This window comes from Delphinapterus leucas, chromosome 3 (genome assembly GCF_059928025.1).
Source record: "Delphinapterus leucas isolate spDelLeu-1000000601 "Yukka" chromosome 3, BTC_Dleu_Yukka2, whole genome shotgun sequence".
NCBI classification, from domain to species: Eukaryota; Metazoa; Chordata; class Mammalia; order Artiodactyla; family Monodontidae; genus Delphinapterus; species Delphinapterus leucas.
In genome coordinates, this window is record NC_143131.1 from 160,495,307 (window position 1) to 160,513,176 (window position 17,870).

Below are 17,870 nucleotides of genomic sequence, written 5' to 3' on the forward strand. Positions count from 1 at the left end.
ATACTGATATAAATGGGGGAGAAGCGACAATCCTCCATTTAGAATTCCAAATAATTTATGTAGACTCTCTGCCCTCAAGGAGATGGAGCATAACTCTCTACTCCTTATGTGTGGGCTGCACATAGTGACTTCTTTCCAAAGAGGACAGTGTGGGAAGATGGAAAAAGAGAGGAAGTTTACCGTGGAGAAACCTGGCAAACACACTTCAGTCAGGTGATCAGGTCAATATCAACAGTGATGAGTCATGTTATTTAATATGTAGTTTTGATGATGTGATGAGAATTACACTTTACCTCTGTGGTCTTCCTCCCCAAAACCTATAACTTCAGCCTAACATTAAGAAAAATATCAGACAAATCACAATAGAGGAACATTCTACAAAACATCTAACCAATGCTCCTCAAAACTGTTATGGTCATCAAAAATGAGGAAAGGCTGAGAAACTGAGAGCCAGGAGGAGCCTAAGGAAACATGACAGCTAAACATAATATGTTATCCTGGATGGGATCCTGCAACAGAAAAAGGACTTTAAGTAAAAACTAAAGAAATCTGAATAAAGTATGGACTTTAGTTAATGATAGTATATCAATACTGGCTCATTAATTACAACAAATGTTTCATAATAATGGAAGATGTTAGTTAGTAATAGGGAAAACTGGGTGCAGGGTATACGGTAATTATGGTACTATCTTTGCAATTTTTCTCTCAATCTAAAACTATCCTAAAAAATAATTTAAAAAAATAGTGACAATCACAAAAACAAATACTGATTTACTACAAAAAAAAGTTAATTGACAAACTATGACTATAAATCAATAAACACCAAGTCCTATGAACTTTTCCCCACAAGGTAAATCATATGCTGCATGGAAACAGAAGAGAATAAAGAATATTTGTAAAATCTGAAAATATCCTGCTTTTTCCAAAAATTGTTTATTTGCTATTTGATTTTTCTAACAGACAGCAGAGAGAAATTCACCTCTGAGGACCGTTAATGAGGAAAGAAGTTGATATTGAATATTACCACTGAACTGATTCAAATGGGGTAATGAGACCTGTGATTGGGTCACCTCGGGGTCTCTAAGAGACTTAATCAAAAGGGTTAGATACTGAATTAGTGGTTCACAAAAACTGGCTCTGAGTTGCAAACATACTTCTCTACATCTTCCTTTAGCTAAAATCAAGTCAGTCTCTCCAGCTTGGGAGTGTGGGAAAGCTCAGACAGTGAAAGCTGGGTTTTGCTTTGCACTGCATTTTGCTGGTTTTATATTTTGGTTTCCTGAAACACCCATCTTCTTGTAATTAAAGAATCAAAGTAAAGTCTAGCCTAGTGAGGAGATATGTACCAAATTTGGCAGGTCCTAAAATAACGCTGCTGCTGCTGTTACTAACAGTAGTGACAGCCAGCATTTACTGAGATTTAATATGTACTATGAGCTGTTCTTAGCACTTTACATATACTTTCTTAGAGCATGTTAACTGTATAGACTGTTTTGTTGGGGTTCAAAAGCCAGCTGTACTACCTTAAGTTACTTGCTTCTCTGTGCCTCAGTTTCCTCATGTATAAAATGCAGATATTAGCAGCCCTCTTGTAAGGATTAAATGAGGCATGTGTATTACTAACCACACTTACAAATGAGGAAATGAGGCACAGAGGGAGAAAATAATTTGCCCAGTCACGTCTCTAGCCTGCATGTGAACTCCAAAAATCAACTTCCAGAGTTCACATTTTTAACCTGTGGGCTATCACTACTTTTTAGAAAAGCAGCCAGTGACAAACAGAAGGAAAGGAAGCTGGTATTGGGGGCAAGATGGGACGTCCATGTGGAAATATTGCATAAGAGTTTGGGAATGACAGACTGGATCTTTAGGAAAAAGTTCAGGCCTGGGGAGAGAAATTTGAGAAAGATCTTCAGAAAAGTGAGGGTTAAGTAATGAAAACAGATCTCAAAAGTGGAAAGACCAAAAAACAAGAGCCCAGGAGGGGAGTCTGAAGTAGCAGGGAAAAAACAATCATAGAAGGAGATAGAGGCATCAGTCAGATAGATGAGAAGGACATTTGGACGGTTTAGTATCACAGTTGCACTAGACAGAGGAACTCCCAATAAAGAGGGAGCTCTCTGTCCTCCCCAGTGCCAGTCTCAGAGCCCAGGCCACGTTGAACTCCTTCTGTGATGCCCATCAGGTATCAGCCCTGACCTTTAGTATTAGCTCAAAATAACTCCACTTCTTGAATCTCTTCCCTGAATCCTCTTGGACATTCATTCCTAAGATCAGGACCAAAAACTCCCTGAAGACAGAAATAACAACTTTCCTCTTTGTAGCTCCAGTGCCCTACACAGTATCCTGTACGTTGTCATGCTCAATATCTGTTGAGGGTGTCTCTTCTGGCCCTTCCATGGCTTTGCTCCAAGTGACACTATATCATCTGTGAAGATAAAGACTCCCTAATACTTCATACTCCTCACCAAGCACTTATCCTATCTGGAAGCCTATGTTCAGAGCTGACTCAATCTTTGGTCATGAAATGACTTTGGGGTGAATTAAGAGTGACCTCTGTCTGGGGACAGAGGATGCACATTCCTCAGCAACCCCTTGATAAGGCCAGGACCATGGAAAAAACCTATCAGGCTCTGGATTCTCAATAGTTTTCACTGGAAAGCAAAGTACCTGGACAAAGAATGGAAATATGTCCACCATCTCTGAACACAGAAGGCAATTCATTAAAAAGACAAAATTTACTTACTGTCACCTGAGCAGGCAGCAAATCCACAGCCATTCTTTCCTTCTTAGTTTTCCTGTCAAGGGAGAGCAGCGTGCTTGACAAGGTAGGTCTGCAGAGAGAAAAAGGTATTGTGAAGAACTCTGGCGTCAAGGGATGGCTTGGAGAAAGGAAGTTACAACCACCCATAATGTCCATCAGGTCCCTACAAAGCCACCCCACATAAATGATGCAAACCAAGTGTGTGCCTACTAAGCCAATGAAGTTCTAAGACAATCTGCCAACCTCCACCTCCTCCTTGTATTAACCATACTTCTAATTTCCATAAACTGATGCTTTAACATCCATCTGGGATCTATTAGCTACATCTAAGCAAATTGTGACTCACCACAGATTTCTGGAGTCCTTAAGATAGCTTTAAACTACACACTCAGACAGTCACAGCAAGCGTGTGATTCCTGGGCTCCCACTTTCAAACATAACTAGTCAATCCTAAGCCCATTTGCCCTGCCTTACCTTTTCGTTCCTGAAGAAACCACAATAAAGGAACTTGCCCACATGTGCCCTCTCTTTCTCTGCGGAATGACCAACGCAGGCGCTCCTGAGTGGCTCCTTCCTGGAGTGCTGTGCTCTTCCTAGGGAACTCTCACACAATGCACGCCATATTGCTTGCCACTCCCAAACACAAATTCCACAGGTGCCACCTCTTGCAGCATCCACAGCTCCAAATAGTCCTTTGCTCTTCATATACAAACCCCAACAGGGAAAACAAGGTAAGAGGAGCAGCCAGACAACCGTCAGAGAAGAGCCGTGGCCACAGCTGCCTGCACTGGCCGCCTAAGTTTGCAGCGGGTTCTACAGGTATAGCACCTGGCATGAAAGCTCAACAAGCTGAGTATGCTGTGTAAACTCAGCCAGGGAAGGGAAGCTGCTGTACAAGTATCATAGTTACTCTATGATGCACATCTTCTGCCCGCCAGGAATCTTGCATGCTTTACATGTATTATTTAATCCTCACAACGACTCTAAAAAATATTGCTACTCCGTATTACGGATGTGAGGAAGACTGAGAACCAGGGAGTCTAGTGACCTGTCCAAAGAAACAAAACTGGTAAGTAGTAGAGGCAAAAAGTGACCATAGTCTGAGTCCAAGGCTGGCAAATTACCTGTTCACTCTGCGTCTCATTTTCTTCATCTGTAAAACGGGGACCTACCTGTTATCTGAGGATGAAATGAGTTAATTCATCCAAGGCGCCAGACTAGTGCCGGCACACATAAAGTCTCCATAGGCATTAGCTATTGTTTTCATTGTCTGTTTCATTTAGAAGTCTCAGAAAAGCCAGCCACAAAAGACCCCCACTGACAGCATTCCCGGGCCCGCCCCAGCTCACCTGGAAGGGGTGCTCCCTCCCCGCGAGTCTGGGGGGTACGGGGTGGGGAGGGAGGGAGCGACGCCCTCGAAGCACCGTGGCTCGGGCCGTGCAGACAGCCTCCAGACCCACCCGCCCGTGGCGTCTCCCTGGTGCCCCAGCGCGCGTCCCCGCCCGGCCCGCGCACTTGCCAGCCCAGACGGTCACAGGCGCTGGCTCCGACCGCCACCCGAAAGAGGCAACCGGGAGCTTCTCAGTCCCAGGCACGGTGCCCTAGCAGTTCCGGGATCACCCGCGCCAAAAGCCCCAGAAAGGCCGCGAGCCGTCCCCGCCGCCCCGCGAACCCAGGAGAACTACGACTCCCGGCATGCCTCTGGCCCCGCGCCGACTACACTTCCTAGGGGGCGCCGCTGGCGCCGGCCACTTCCGAGAGGTGAAAGTTCTCGCCTCTGGGGAGCTCTTGGTCCCACAAAAGAGAACTTGATCAGAATTTTGGAAGACTTGTCCATGGTGCTCCCCATTTTTCTAAATTTTGTTAAACATTCCTTTCATTAGCCTGATGAGTAGTAGGTCATATTGATACAAAACAGGGTTCTTGGCCTTCCCCAATCAATAGAAATTGACAAAAGGCCAGACAAGAAATTCAGGCAAGGCTTTATTGGGGCCCCTGCTGCAGCAGGGGGGAGCAAGAACAAGTAACAGGTTTCCTTGCTCACTTGCTGGGGGGGAGGGGTAGCTTGTTCCTTATATGGGGTGAGGGTAGGGGTGTGTCCAGGGGTCCAGCGGGAGGGGTGGCTTAGGTGGTTTGCCCACCCCTTAGATGGTGTTGTGTGCAGGGGACATGGGCAGTACCCTGCTTTTGCTCTGGGCTATTCAAAAGTGGCAGTTGGGTTTTTTGGTCTCTTTATATCTTTTGTCCAGAATTTGCTCCAACTGCACATGCAAGCAGTTATTTTTAGTCCCATATAGTTTCTTTGTACTTTGTTGCTGGAGGAGAGGTGTGTCCAGGTGCAAGCATTGCAGCACTACAGCAAAAGGTCCCAGTCCCAGTCTGTCTCAATATGTATGTGTCCCTAAAACAGTGTTTACTTTTGCAAGGTGTTTGATATTTATATAAACAGAATCTGCTATATGTTCTTCTGTGACTTACATGCTCAACATGAACACTTATTAGGTTCACCTATCTTGATATATGAAAACTTCATTTTCACTGTTGTATGATTCCATTATTCATTCATTGAACAAAGTATATTTAACACCTGTCTTGCGCCTGGCATTGTTGTAGATGCTAGAAATAGACCAGTAAATAAACCTGGCAAAACCTCTGCATTCATGCAGCTTAAATTCTCATGGGAGAGAAAGAAGAAAAATAATAACAAAAATAACTCAGCCATAAAAAAGAATGAAATAATGCCATTTGCAGCAACATGGATAGACCTAGAGATATCATACTAAGTGAAGTAAGTCAGGCAGAGAAAAACAATTACCATATGATATCATTTATATGTGGAATCTAAAAAATGATACAAATGAATTTATTTACAAAACAGAAACAGACTCACAGACACAGAAAACAAATTTATAGTTACACCAAAGGGAAAAGGGGTGGAGGAGGGATAAATCAGAAGTTTGCGATTAGCAGATACAAACTACTATATATAAAATAAACAAGGTCCTACTTTATAACACAGGGAACTATATTCAATATTGTGTAATAAACTATAAAGGAAAATAATGTGAAAAAGAATATGTATAGCTGCATAGCTGAATCACTTTTCTGTACACCAGAAACTAACACAACATTGTAAATCAACTATACTTCAGTAAAGTAAATAAATAAATAGTATGTGTTTGGAAAGTGATGAGTACTAACAAGAACAAGAAAGGGGAATAGGAACCTTGGTGGGAGAGGAATTTTACAATTTTACACAAAGTGATTATGAAACATTTGACCAACAAAGTGACATTTGAAGAAGGACCAGCAGAAGATGAGAAGTGAGCCAAGCTAAATATCTGGGGGAAGGGTTTCTGATAGACTAACAAGCAGATGCCCTGAGGTGGGAGCATGCCTGGCCTGTTTAAGGAACAATAAGGAAAACAGAAATAAGGAGGGAAAGAGAAGTAGGGGATCAGCAGCAAGAGGACTAGAATTTATAGGCTCTTATTTGTCATTATGTCACTGGATTTTATTCTCAAGAGAATGCTCTGGGCACTGGAGAGACATACTCTTATGTCCATTTTTTTTAGTGATCATGCTGACTGCTGTGCTGAGAATAAACTAAAAGTTCAAAGTAAGAAGTAGAGAGACTAGGACTAGTTAGAAGGCTATTGTGGTAAATCTGTGAGAGAAAACAGCAGTTTGGACTGAGTAGAAGTTATGAGAAGTGGTTGGAAAAAGTAAAAATTCAAAATATGGAAAAGATGAAGATGTTAAGAACATTGGAATATAATGTTTCTCAACTATGAATTATATATATTCCTTTTAAATTGTCCTGGTAATATTACACTTTAAAAAACATTCTTTATGTTCTGTTTTTCTGGTTATAAAAATTAAGGATTAGCTTATCTCTTGGCTTCCTTTTGTTGACCTAAAACAAATAGACTGCCAGTTTTTTCTCCAGCGAAAATGTGTTTATTCAGGATTAGCAAAGAATTGCAATTTGGGGTCTGTAAATATGGTTGTGCAAGTCCTCAGCAAAAATGGAGAGGACAACTTTTTTATAGAGGGGAAAAGGAAGTTGATAGGGCTATAAAGAAAGAGCCCATGGCTTTTTCATTGGCTGAGTCCTGACAGACTCTCATTGGCTGAGCTCCTTCCAGGAAAGAAGGGGAAGTCTTTTCTTTCCCTGTTGGGTTCTTCCTGTTGTAGGGGTGAGAGCACCCCCTTCTAGTCTCCCATTTCTATTTAATTGAGTTTTCTGTTTATTAATTTCTTACACTTTATATTTTAAACCAAATGCAATTTAATTTTCTGTCCCCTTTAAAATTTTTAAAAATATGAGCTAATAGGCCTATCTAATTTTAGTACTTCCATATTCCATTTTCTCTCTCAACTATGAATTTTGGCAATTTCCTTGAGTTTTATAATTTATACTTATTTGTAATTAAATTTATATTTAATCTGTTTCTCTATTGACCATGTCTATACCATCACTTCCTGAATTTCCTCTTTTGGTCTTGACATTTCTGGGTTTTTTCACATTGTCACAGCCTAGTTTTTATTTGTGTCCTCTCAGTTATTCCATGGGCCTCTTTTACTTAGTTTTCTGGAGATATCTGTGGCCAATTTGATTTTTCTTCTCTTATAGGTAATCTTCTTCTGTTTATTTATTTCTGTACATTGACTTTTATAAATCCCCCCCTTTACTTCCTGTATCTTTAAGTATTTCTATTTTTTTCCCTGTATCTAGCAATTGGTTTTTTCCATTATTATTATTATTATTTAACATCCTTATTGGGGTATAATTGCTTTACAATGGTGTGTTAGTTTCTACTTTATAACAAAGTGAATCAGTTATACATATACATATGTTCCCATATCTCTTCCCTCTTGCATCTCCCTCCCTCACACCCTCCCTATCCCACCCCTCCAGGCGGTCACAAAGCACTAGCCGATATCCCTGTGCTATGCGGCTGCTTCCCACTAGCTATCTACCTTACGTTTCGTAGTGTATATATGTCCATACCTCTCTCTCGCTTTGTCACAGCTCACCCTTCCCCCTCCCCATATCCTCAAGTCCGTTCTCCAGTAGGTGTGTGTCTTTATTCCTGTCTTACCCCTAGGTTCTTCATGACATTTTTTTTCTTAAATTCCATATATATGTGTTAGCATACGGTATTTGTCTTTCTCTTTCTGACTTACTTCACTCTGTATGACAGACTCTAGGTCTATCCACCTCATTACAAATAGCTCAATTTCGTTTCTCTTTATGGCTGAGTAATATTCCATTGTATATATGTGCCACATCTTCTTTATCCATTCATCCAATGATGGACACTTAGGTTGTTTCCATCTCCAGGCTATTGAAAATAGAGCTGCAATGAATATTTTGGTACATGACTCTTTTTGAATTATGGTTTTCTCAGGGTATATGCCCAGTAGTGGGATTGCTGGGTCATATGGTAGTTCTATTTGTAGCTTTTTAAGGAACCTCCGTACTGTTCTCCATAGTGGCTGTACCAATTCACATTCCCACCAGCAGTGCAAGAGTGTTCTCTTTTCTCCACACCCTCTCCAGCATTTATTGTTTCTAGATTTTTTGATGATGGCCATTCTGACTGGTGTGAGATGATATCTCATTGTAGTTTTGATTTGCATTTCTCTAATGATTAATGATGTTGAGCATTCTTTCATGTGTTTGTTGACAGTCTGTATATCTTCTTTGGAGAAATGTCTATTTAGGTCTTCTGCCCATTTTTGGATTGGGTTGTTTGTTTTTTTGTTATTGAGCTGCATGAGCTGCTTGTAAATTTTGGAAATTAATCCTTTGTCAGTTGCTTCATTTGCAAATATTTTCTCCCATTCTGAGGGTTGTCTTTTGGTCTTGTTTATAGTTTCCTTTGCTGTGCAAAAGCTTTGAAGTTTCATTAGGTCCCATTTATTTTTGTTTTTATTTCCATTTCTCTAGGAGGTGGGTCAAAAAGGATCTTGCTGTGATTTATGTCATAGAGTGTTCTGCCTATGTTTTCCTCTAAGAGTTTGATAGTTTCTGGCCTTACATTTAGGTCTTTAATCCATTTTGAGCTTATTTTTGTGTATGGTGTTAGGGAGTGTTCTAATCTCATACTTCTACATGTACCTGTCCAGTTTTCTCAGCACGACTTATTGAAGAGGCTGTCCTTTCTCCACTGTACATTCCTGCCTCCTTTATCAAAGATAAGGTGACCATATGTGCGTGGGTTTATCTCTGGGCTTTCTATCCTGTTCCATTGATCTACATTTCTGTTTTTGTGCCAGTACCATACTGTCTTGATTACTGTAGCTTTGTAGTATAGTCTGAAATCAGGGAGCCTGATTCCTCCAGCTCCGTTTTACATTCTCAAGATTGCTTTGCTATTCGGGGTCTTTTGTGTTTCCATACAAATTGTGAAATTTTTTGTTCTAGTTCTGTGAAAAACTCCAGTGGTAGTTTGATAGGGATTGCATTGAATCTGTAGATTGCTTTGGGTAGTAGAGTCATTTTCACAATGTTGATTCTTCCAATCCAAGAACATGGTATATCTCTCCATCTATTTGTATCATTTTTAATGTCTTTCATCAGTGTCTTATAATTTTCTGCATACAGGTCTTTTGTCTTCTTAGGTAGGTTTATTCCTAGATATTTTATTCTTTTTGTTGCAATGGTAAATGGGAGTGTTTCCTTAATTTCTCTTTCAGATTTTTCATCATTACTGTATAGGAATGCCAGAGATTTCTGTGCATTAATTTTGTATCCTGCTACTTTACCAAATTCGTTGATTAACTCTAATAGTTTTCTGGTAGCATCTTTAGGATTCTCTATGTATAGTATCATGTCATCTGCAAACAGTGACAGCTTTACTTCTTCTTTTCTGATTTGGATTCCTTTTATTTCCTTTTCTTCTCTGATTGCTGTGGCTAAAACTTCCAAAACTATATTGAATAAGAGTGGTGAGAGTGGGCAACCTTGTCTTGTTCCTGATCTTAGTGGAAATGCTTTCAGCTTTTCACCATTGAGGATGATGTTGGCTGTGGGTTTGTCATATTTGGCCTTTATTATGTTGAGGAAAGTTCCCTCTATGCCTACTTTCTGCAGGGATTTTATCATAAATGGGTGTTGAATTTTGTCAAAAGCTCTCTCTGCATCTATTGAGATGATCATATGGTTTTTCTCCTTCAATTTGTTAATATGGTTTATCACATTGATTGATTTGCCTGTATTGAAGAATCCTTGCATTCCTGGAATAAACCCCACTTGATCATGGTGTATGGTCCTTTTAATGTGCTGTTGGATTCTGTTTGCTAGTATTTTGTTGAGGATTTTTGCATCTATGTTCATCAGTGATATTGGCCTGCAGTTTTCTTTCTTTGTGACATCCTTGTCTGGTTTTGGTATCAAGGTGATGGTGGCCTTGTAGAATGAATTTGGGAGTGTTCCTCCCTCTGCTATATTTTGGAAGAGTTTGAGAAGGATAGGTTTTAGCTCTTCTCTAAATGTTTGATAGAATTCGCCTGTGAAGCCATCTGGTCCTGGGCTTTTGTTTGTTGGAATATTTTTAATCACAGTTTCAATTTCAGTGCTTGTGATTGGTCTGTTCATATTTTCTATTTCTTCCTGATTCAGTCTTGGCAGGTTGTGCATTTCTAAGAATTTGTCCATTTCTTCCAGGTTGTCCATTTTATTGGCATAGAGTTGCTTGTAGTAATCTCTCATGGTCTTTTGTATTTCTGCAGTGTCAGTTGTTACTTCTCCTTTTTCATTTCTAATTCTATTGATTTGAATCTTCTCCTTTTTCTTGATGAGTCTGGCTAATGGTTTATCTATTTTGTTTATTTTCTCAAAGAACCAGCTTTTAGTTTTATTGATCTTTGCTATTGTTTCCTTCATTTTTTTTTTCATTTATTTCTGATCTGGGTTTTTTCCATTATTATTGTCTGAGGCACAAAGAAAGGATAAGACTCTGTTCTATTTTTTTCTGCTTTCCTCATTGGCAACATATTAAACTGTTATTCTTGATGTCTGGCTTTCATGACAATGTGCAAACCTCACATTTAATTCTTTGTCCTTTTCTCCATTTTCAGGGAAGAATCTTCAAATTTATCTTCCAAGCTTACAGAATCCAGTTTACAAAGTGACTATCCTTCTCCACTTTCTCTTTCTAATGTAGTTTATCCTTTTAAAAGAAATGACCGTCTACTTTGTTTGAAAAAATGTCTGCACTGCATATGATATCCATGAAATAGTAAGTAACCCAATATCCTGACCCAGCAGGTTCCTTGGGTCCACTGTGGTGTAACTGAAGGTGGACTATTTTTTTCCTTCCTTCCTCTCTCCCTTCCTCCCTTCTTCCCTTCCTTTTCTGTACAATGGGGAAATAAAAAGAATAATTTTAGAAAAGGAAAAATGGGAATTGTTCCCAACTATTCAAAATTTGAAAGGCTAAATTGAAGTACATGCATAGTGTTTAAAATTAAATTACAGCTCCTCTTCCATCTTATTCTCTTAATCAGTTGATGATCTTAACAACATCCATCCCTGTGTACATGTGGAATTGAGGATGATGGACTGGCTAGACTGGGGAGACACAAGGGTGTATACTGTTTAAAATGCCATACAGATACTACTGCAAACCTGAGTGATAGAAACATGCAATAAGTTATTTATATCTTCCTGTCCTGTATGAACTCATAGAAGTTTAAAGGATTTTTGTACAAGCACATTTAAGAATGACTGCAAATATTTGTTTAGAAAAAATAATCCCATTGACCTAAGTGAAGAAGTGTGCAGGCTGGATGGTATTGAAAAACAGGAATCCAAGGTGTAATTCTATCCTGGTTTTTCCATCACAACTTTTATGGGGTGAGTCATGAAAACCTACAATTTTTTATTGTGTATAATCTATTTGCTTGAAAGAAACTGAAGCTCTGCTAAGCTTGTTTCCCTTTGCCCATATCTTGTTACTGAAGCAGAGATCACAAAGCCAATGTTGGAGCACTGGCAGCTTTTAGACTTCTTGCCACAGGCATGACAAGGGTTTCCTCTGTTACAGAAACAACAAACTTTTTTGGATATGGCACATAATAAGCACTTAAAGAATATTGTTGGAATAAAGAGAAATAAAAATCAGGTAGAAATTCTGTGGAAATTGGATAACAAAAATGTTTCTTCAGGTAATTCTTGGAGGTGAGGTAGCGATGGTGGTATAATCTAAAACTTCCATTATATCCTTTAAAAAAAAATAAAGGATATGCAACAGAAAAGAGAAGAGGTAGTGGTGTTCCTAAAATTGATATTAAAACCACCACCAGAAAGAGAAAGTACAGCCTATGTGTGAAAATATGCAAAAGTTTACGGTATATAAGAGAACTATATATAAGTAAGCGCTTAAAAGTACATGCAGGACATATAAACAACTTCCATAGCTCAATAACAACAACAAAGAAACAATGCAATTAAAAAATGGGCCGGGGACTTCCCTGGTGGTCCAGTGGGTAAGACTCTGCGCTCCTAATGCAGGGGGCCTGGGTTCGATCCCTGGTCGGAGAACTAGATCCCGCATGCATGCTGCAACTAAGAGTTTGCATGCCACAACTAAGAAGACCGCATGCTGCAACTAAAAACTATCCTGCATGCCGCAACGAAGATCCTGTGTGCTGCAACTAAGACCCAGCGCAGTCATAATTAATTAATTAATTAATTTAAAAATTAAATAAATGGTTAAAAAAAACAAAAATGGGCAAAGGTTTCAAATAGACAGCTCTCCAAATAAGATACACAAATGGCCAATAAGCATACTAAAAGATGCTCAATATCCCTAGTCATTAGAGGAACACAACTCATAACCACAATGAGATACCACTTCACACCTGTTAGAATGGCTATTATATAAAAAAAAAAAGCAAGTGTTAACAAGTGTTGGTGAAGATGTAGAAGAATCCACATTCAAACTAGAACCCTTGTGCATTGCTGATGAGAATGTGAAATGCTGCAGCCGCTGTGGAAAACAGTTTGACAGTGTCTTATAAAGGTTAATATCCACTTCTCAAATGACTATGCAATCCCACACTCTTAGGTATTTACACGAGGAGTAATGAAAACTTAATGTTCACACAAAAACCTGTATGCAATTGTTTGTAGCAGCTTTATTCATAACTTCCAAAAAGCGGAAATAACCCAAATGTTCCTCAAGTGGAGAATGGATAAACTAACTGTGGTACATTCATATAATGGAATACCACTCAGCAATTAAAAGGTGCAAAATACTGATACAACATGGGGGAAATCTCAAATGTACTAGCCTAAGAAAAAGCAGCCAGACATACGATATTCTATAAAGGCAAAACTATAGGGAAAGTAATTGAAAGCACGGAGTCAAACAGATACTTGTATGCCAGTGTTCATGGCAGCATTATTTACAATAACCAAAAGGTGGAAGCAACTCAAATGTCCATTGACAGATGAATGGATAAACAAAATGTGGTCTATACATACAATGGAATTTTATTCAGCCTTTAAAAAAGGAACGAAATTCTGATAACATGCTACAACGTGGATGAATCTTTAAGACATTACCCTAAGTGAAATAAGCCAAACACAAAAAGAAGTATATTGTATGATTCCACTTATATGAACTAGCTAGAAAAGGCAAATTATTGGAGACAGAAAGCAGAATAGAGGTTACCAAGGGCTGAGGGAAGGGGAAAATGGAGAGTTACTCAGTGAGTACAGGGTTTCTGTTTGAGATGAAGAAAAAGTTCTAGAAATACATTTTGGTGATAGTTACACCCAAATTGTGAATGCACTCAATGCTACTGTACACGTTAAAATGGTTAAATGATATATTTTAAGCTATAAATATTTTACAAAATTTTTTTAAGTACATGCAGGATGCAAGGAGGCATTAGTGGGAAGGTAATGCTTCGGGGGAACATTGTTAACAGAAAATAGAGGTGTGGAAACCATGTTTCAAGGAGGAAAGTAGCAAGAGGAGGAAATATAAGATACTGCAGAAGAAAAAGAGAAAATCCCCCCACTTATTTTTGACCCCACAATTCTTCTCCCCAACCCTCAAGTCATCTAGTTAATAAATCATACTTTGCTAAACAGCAAAGTAGGTGTACTTGAATTACAAATCTTGGACACAATTCCAAGCTTGTTGTGACAGAAAGGACACAGATACCAGCTTGCAGGGAATCTCAGAGGCCAAGTCTGTGACAATTTCAGCATCAAAATAAATAATGATATTAGCAGATTACAGTCCATTGAATATAATAAGAAACTGTGCTTCCAGAGTCATAGAAACAAATAGAAGATAAAACTCTTCCCTAAAGTAGAAAGCCAGTTAATAAGTGTAGAAGGAATGATGGAATTAGATAATTTCCATTTGGAAACCATTATAATAATAATTGATTACAGCAAGTGCCATCAATAGATGCTAAAACTAGTGGAGGGGAGTTTGACCAGTAAAAATATACATGCATACACTCTAGGATTTTCTCTCAAGATACTAAAGATTACGATGAGAAAAACGGTAACTTTACAGTGGGAAATTAGGTTGATACCACCTTAACCAACAGATCAAAGTTAAATTTCCCAGGAATAGGTTAACTCAACATCACAAGCCTCCTAATGTGATAATATAATGTACTGAGATGAATACCATATTACTCTGGTGACTTTCTTACCAAAAAGCAAAATCTAATCATGAGGAAATATTTGATAAATTCAACGGAGCGACAGCTGAGAAATAAAATGATCTATTCATTTCACAGATCTCTTCATGAGAAAACATGTTTGATAATGCAACCCAAAGCGCTTGAAAAGATGAATATTTTAAATAATTTAATCACTTTGAACACTGTAAATATATCAGGCATGTCAATTATCACAAAAATTAAAGCATAGTTTGCTTTTTCAGGCTGCTTTGAAAATGGCCTATTAAGAAGCTATGAAAATGGACATTTTTCTCTTTTGCCTAGATTCTGAACAAGTCTCTGAGAATAAGAGAAATTAGGCAAAGAAAAACCTATCGATAGCTTAATGATGATTGTTACTTCTTTGCCTTGTTCTCTTATGATGCACATGTTTTGGTTTACTACTGTTTCCTTACTTGTGATAGGAACCAATATTCTCTTCCTCTGGTGATCCAGGGAGATGAATAAGAAGGGGAAGGTGCAGACAGGAGGGAGATGTTGATGGTTCTGTTAATGAGACACATTTAAATTTAACAGTGGCCTGAAGAATGTTAATCACTTTGGGATAGCCCTTGGTACAACATCTGAGGTCATTACATCTTAAACTTTATCCTAAACTTTATCCTTAAACTATTTGTTCCTTAAACTTTACCTTAAACTACATGTTCACTTTATCCAGGGTGATCAGGCATGAAGATGTCTGCTTTATTCTCTCTCAAATCACCCAGTACAGTGTTGGACCCAAAATTTATACTTATTTTTACTGACATACACACTGGCCATCATTCTAGATGGCCTGGGCAGCCTCTTCTTGACAAGGGAGCCTCTTTCAGGCATCAAGCAAGCTGAGGAATTCTCTGCTCCTTCCCAAGTCATTTCCTTGCCTCACACCCTGAGGTAATTACCATCCAGAATTTTGTGTTTATGTGGTAGCTAGTCACCAAATATGTTCACCCAATGAACCATGCCCCCTGGTATTAATGCCCTTCTATAGTCTTCTCCCCTTGAATCTGGGCCAAATCTGTGAATAATTTTTGATCAATAATATTCAGCAGAATTAATGTTGTGACTTCCAAAACTGAGTTATAAGATTTGCCACTTCTACCTACGTCTCTCAGAATGCTTGCTCTAGGGACACTCCCTCTCAGAAACCAGCCACCTTTCTGTGAGAAGCTCAAGCCACACAGAAGCCCAACCATGCTCCCACCTGTCAGTCATCAACAACGGCCCGCCACCTTGGGTATCAAGCCCAGTCGTGCCTTTAGCCCCAGCTGCCACTTGAACGCAAACACATTAGACACACTAAGTAAGAACTGCCCAGCTGAGCCCAAACGTGGAACCAAGACAGATATTAATAACTTGTTAAGCCAGTAAATTTTGGGGAGAGTTGTTACACAGTAGTGGATAATGTGGACCATGAACAACAAAATGGGGTTACTTATGTCAAAGGGATCTAAAATGGAGCCAGGAGGCCACTAAGGAAGTAGAACTTACACACATCCACCCCCGGATGCAATATAAACTTTTGACACAGCCATCCTGAGACCATCTGGAACTTATTTTTTTATGGAACTTGTTTTCTTTTCTCCCTCGAGACCACAGCTTAGCAACCAATCTGCTGTCCCCAAGTGACTGAATGCCACCAATCGTAGTTCTCTAAAAATAACGTGTATATAATGTTACTGGGATGTTTTTGTCTGTTGCTTTTATAAACCCTAGCCATTTTGTATTTCCCTCCGAACATATTTGAGTGGCTGCTAGAATCTATGCCTCTCGAGTTGCAATTCTTAGGACCTCAAACAAACTCTTTTTTCTTATTTTCAGTCTTCTGCATTTTGGGGGTTAACAATAACTAAAACACTGTCTCATCCAATCACTTGCTGTTTTTATGATCTTCACCACATGTACATATCACTTAGTATAAACTTAATTTTGCAAAAAATGATATACCACATGTAGTTTCCTGACTTTAGAATTCAGCATGTTTTACAATTCATCAAAGTTTTGTATATAGCTTTGGTTCATCAATTTTCATTGCTGTTTACCGTGTTAATACTCTAAAGTGTATCCATTCTCCTACTAATGGACATTCAGAAGACTACTTCCAAATATTTGCTATTATGATCAGTATGCCTTTACACATAATTCTTGGTGCTCATCTGCAAACATTTATGTAGCATGTATAGGTGCCTGTGTATTACAACAAGCAGGTGTTCAACTTTGCAAGATGTCATGACCTGTATCAATTTATACTCCCACTAGTAGAGTATGAATGCCAGTTATTCCACATACATTCCAAAACTCAGTATTGTCATACATCTTATATTTGCTCATGTGTACTTTAAAATCATGCCTGTGGTCCTAATCTACATTTTTAAACTAATGAAGTTAAGCATCTTTTCATGTTTTTGGAAATTTGTATTTCCTCTTCTATGAAATAAGTAGTCATGTATTCAGATCACTTTTTTCTATTAAGTTTTTCTTTTTTGTTGTTGTTATTTATTTTTTACTATTTATTTGGTTGTGCCGGGTCTTAGCTGTGGCAGGCAGGCTCCGTAGTTGCAGCTCACCAGCTCCTTCGTTGAAGCATGCATGTGGGATCTAGTTCCCTGAACAGGGATTGAACCCAGGTCCCCTGCATTGGAAGTGCGGAGTCTTATCCACTGTGCCACCAGGGAAGTCCCAAGTTTTTCTTTTTAATTGATCCATACAAATTATTCAAAATTTCCAGAAAACATATTGGGCATGCTGTGGAAAGATTTCCTTCTGTTTTGTGTCTTGATTTTTCATTTCCTTTTTGGTATATTTTGATAAGCATAAGTTCCTTATTTCAATGTGAGCAAATAATATAAACATTTTATATAGCTTATTTGTATCCTGTTTAAAAAATTCCTTCCCTATCTTGGGTCATAAAGTTATTCCTTACATATTCTTCCAAAATTATATAACTGTTGATATGGTGAGGGTAGGCATCCATTTTTTTTTTGTATGTGCATGAACCATTTCTGCTTCTTAGAACCATTATTGGGTAGTTCATTCTTTCCCCATACTCATCATGTCATGAATACTTCTAACCTTTTATTATTTTTTTCAGCAGGTTTTTTGTTAAATACCTTTTTATCTGGTTAGAAAGTTCCTTTCTACTGCTGCTTGGCTAAAAGTTTTTATCATGAGTAGGTACTGAGTATTTTGGGTTTTTTCCTACATGTATTGAGATGAACATATGGACTTCTGTTAATATTAAGGTAGTGCACAGCATCTGTAAGTTTGCTAATGTTAAAATAACCCATGCATTCCCATGAAAATTCTGTACTTATCATGTGTTATCTATGTTTAGGTACTTTGGTTTACATTTGCTAATGCTTTGTTTGGATTTTTACATTTCTGTTGATAGATGATATTGGCC

General features: G+C 38.6%; 1 protein-coding gene across 1 annotated transcript in view; it reads right to left on the reverse strand.

The window, feature by feature from the left end:
- ZNF354C (zinc finger protein 354C) overlaps positions 1–4,029 on the reverse strand; it is a 30,481-nt gene extending 26,452 nt beyond the window's left edge. The window contains 2 exon segments of the mRNA XM_030760553.2: positions 2,747–2,834; positions 3,239–4,029. Coding sequence (XP_030616413.2) covers positions 2,747–2,834; positions 3,239–3,282 — 132 coding nt within the window. The 5' untranslated portion in view covers positions 3,283–4,029.
- Between the last annotated feature and the right edge of the window lie 13,841 nt (positions 4,030–17,870).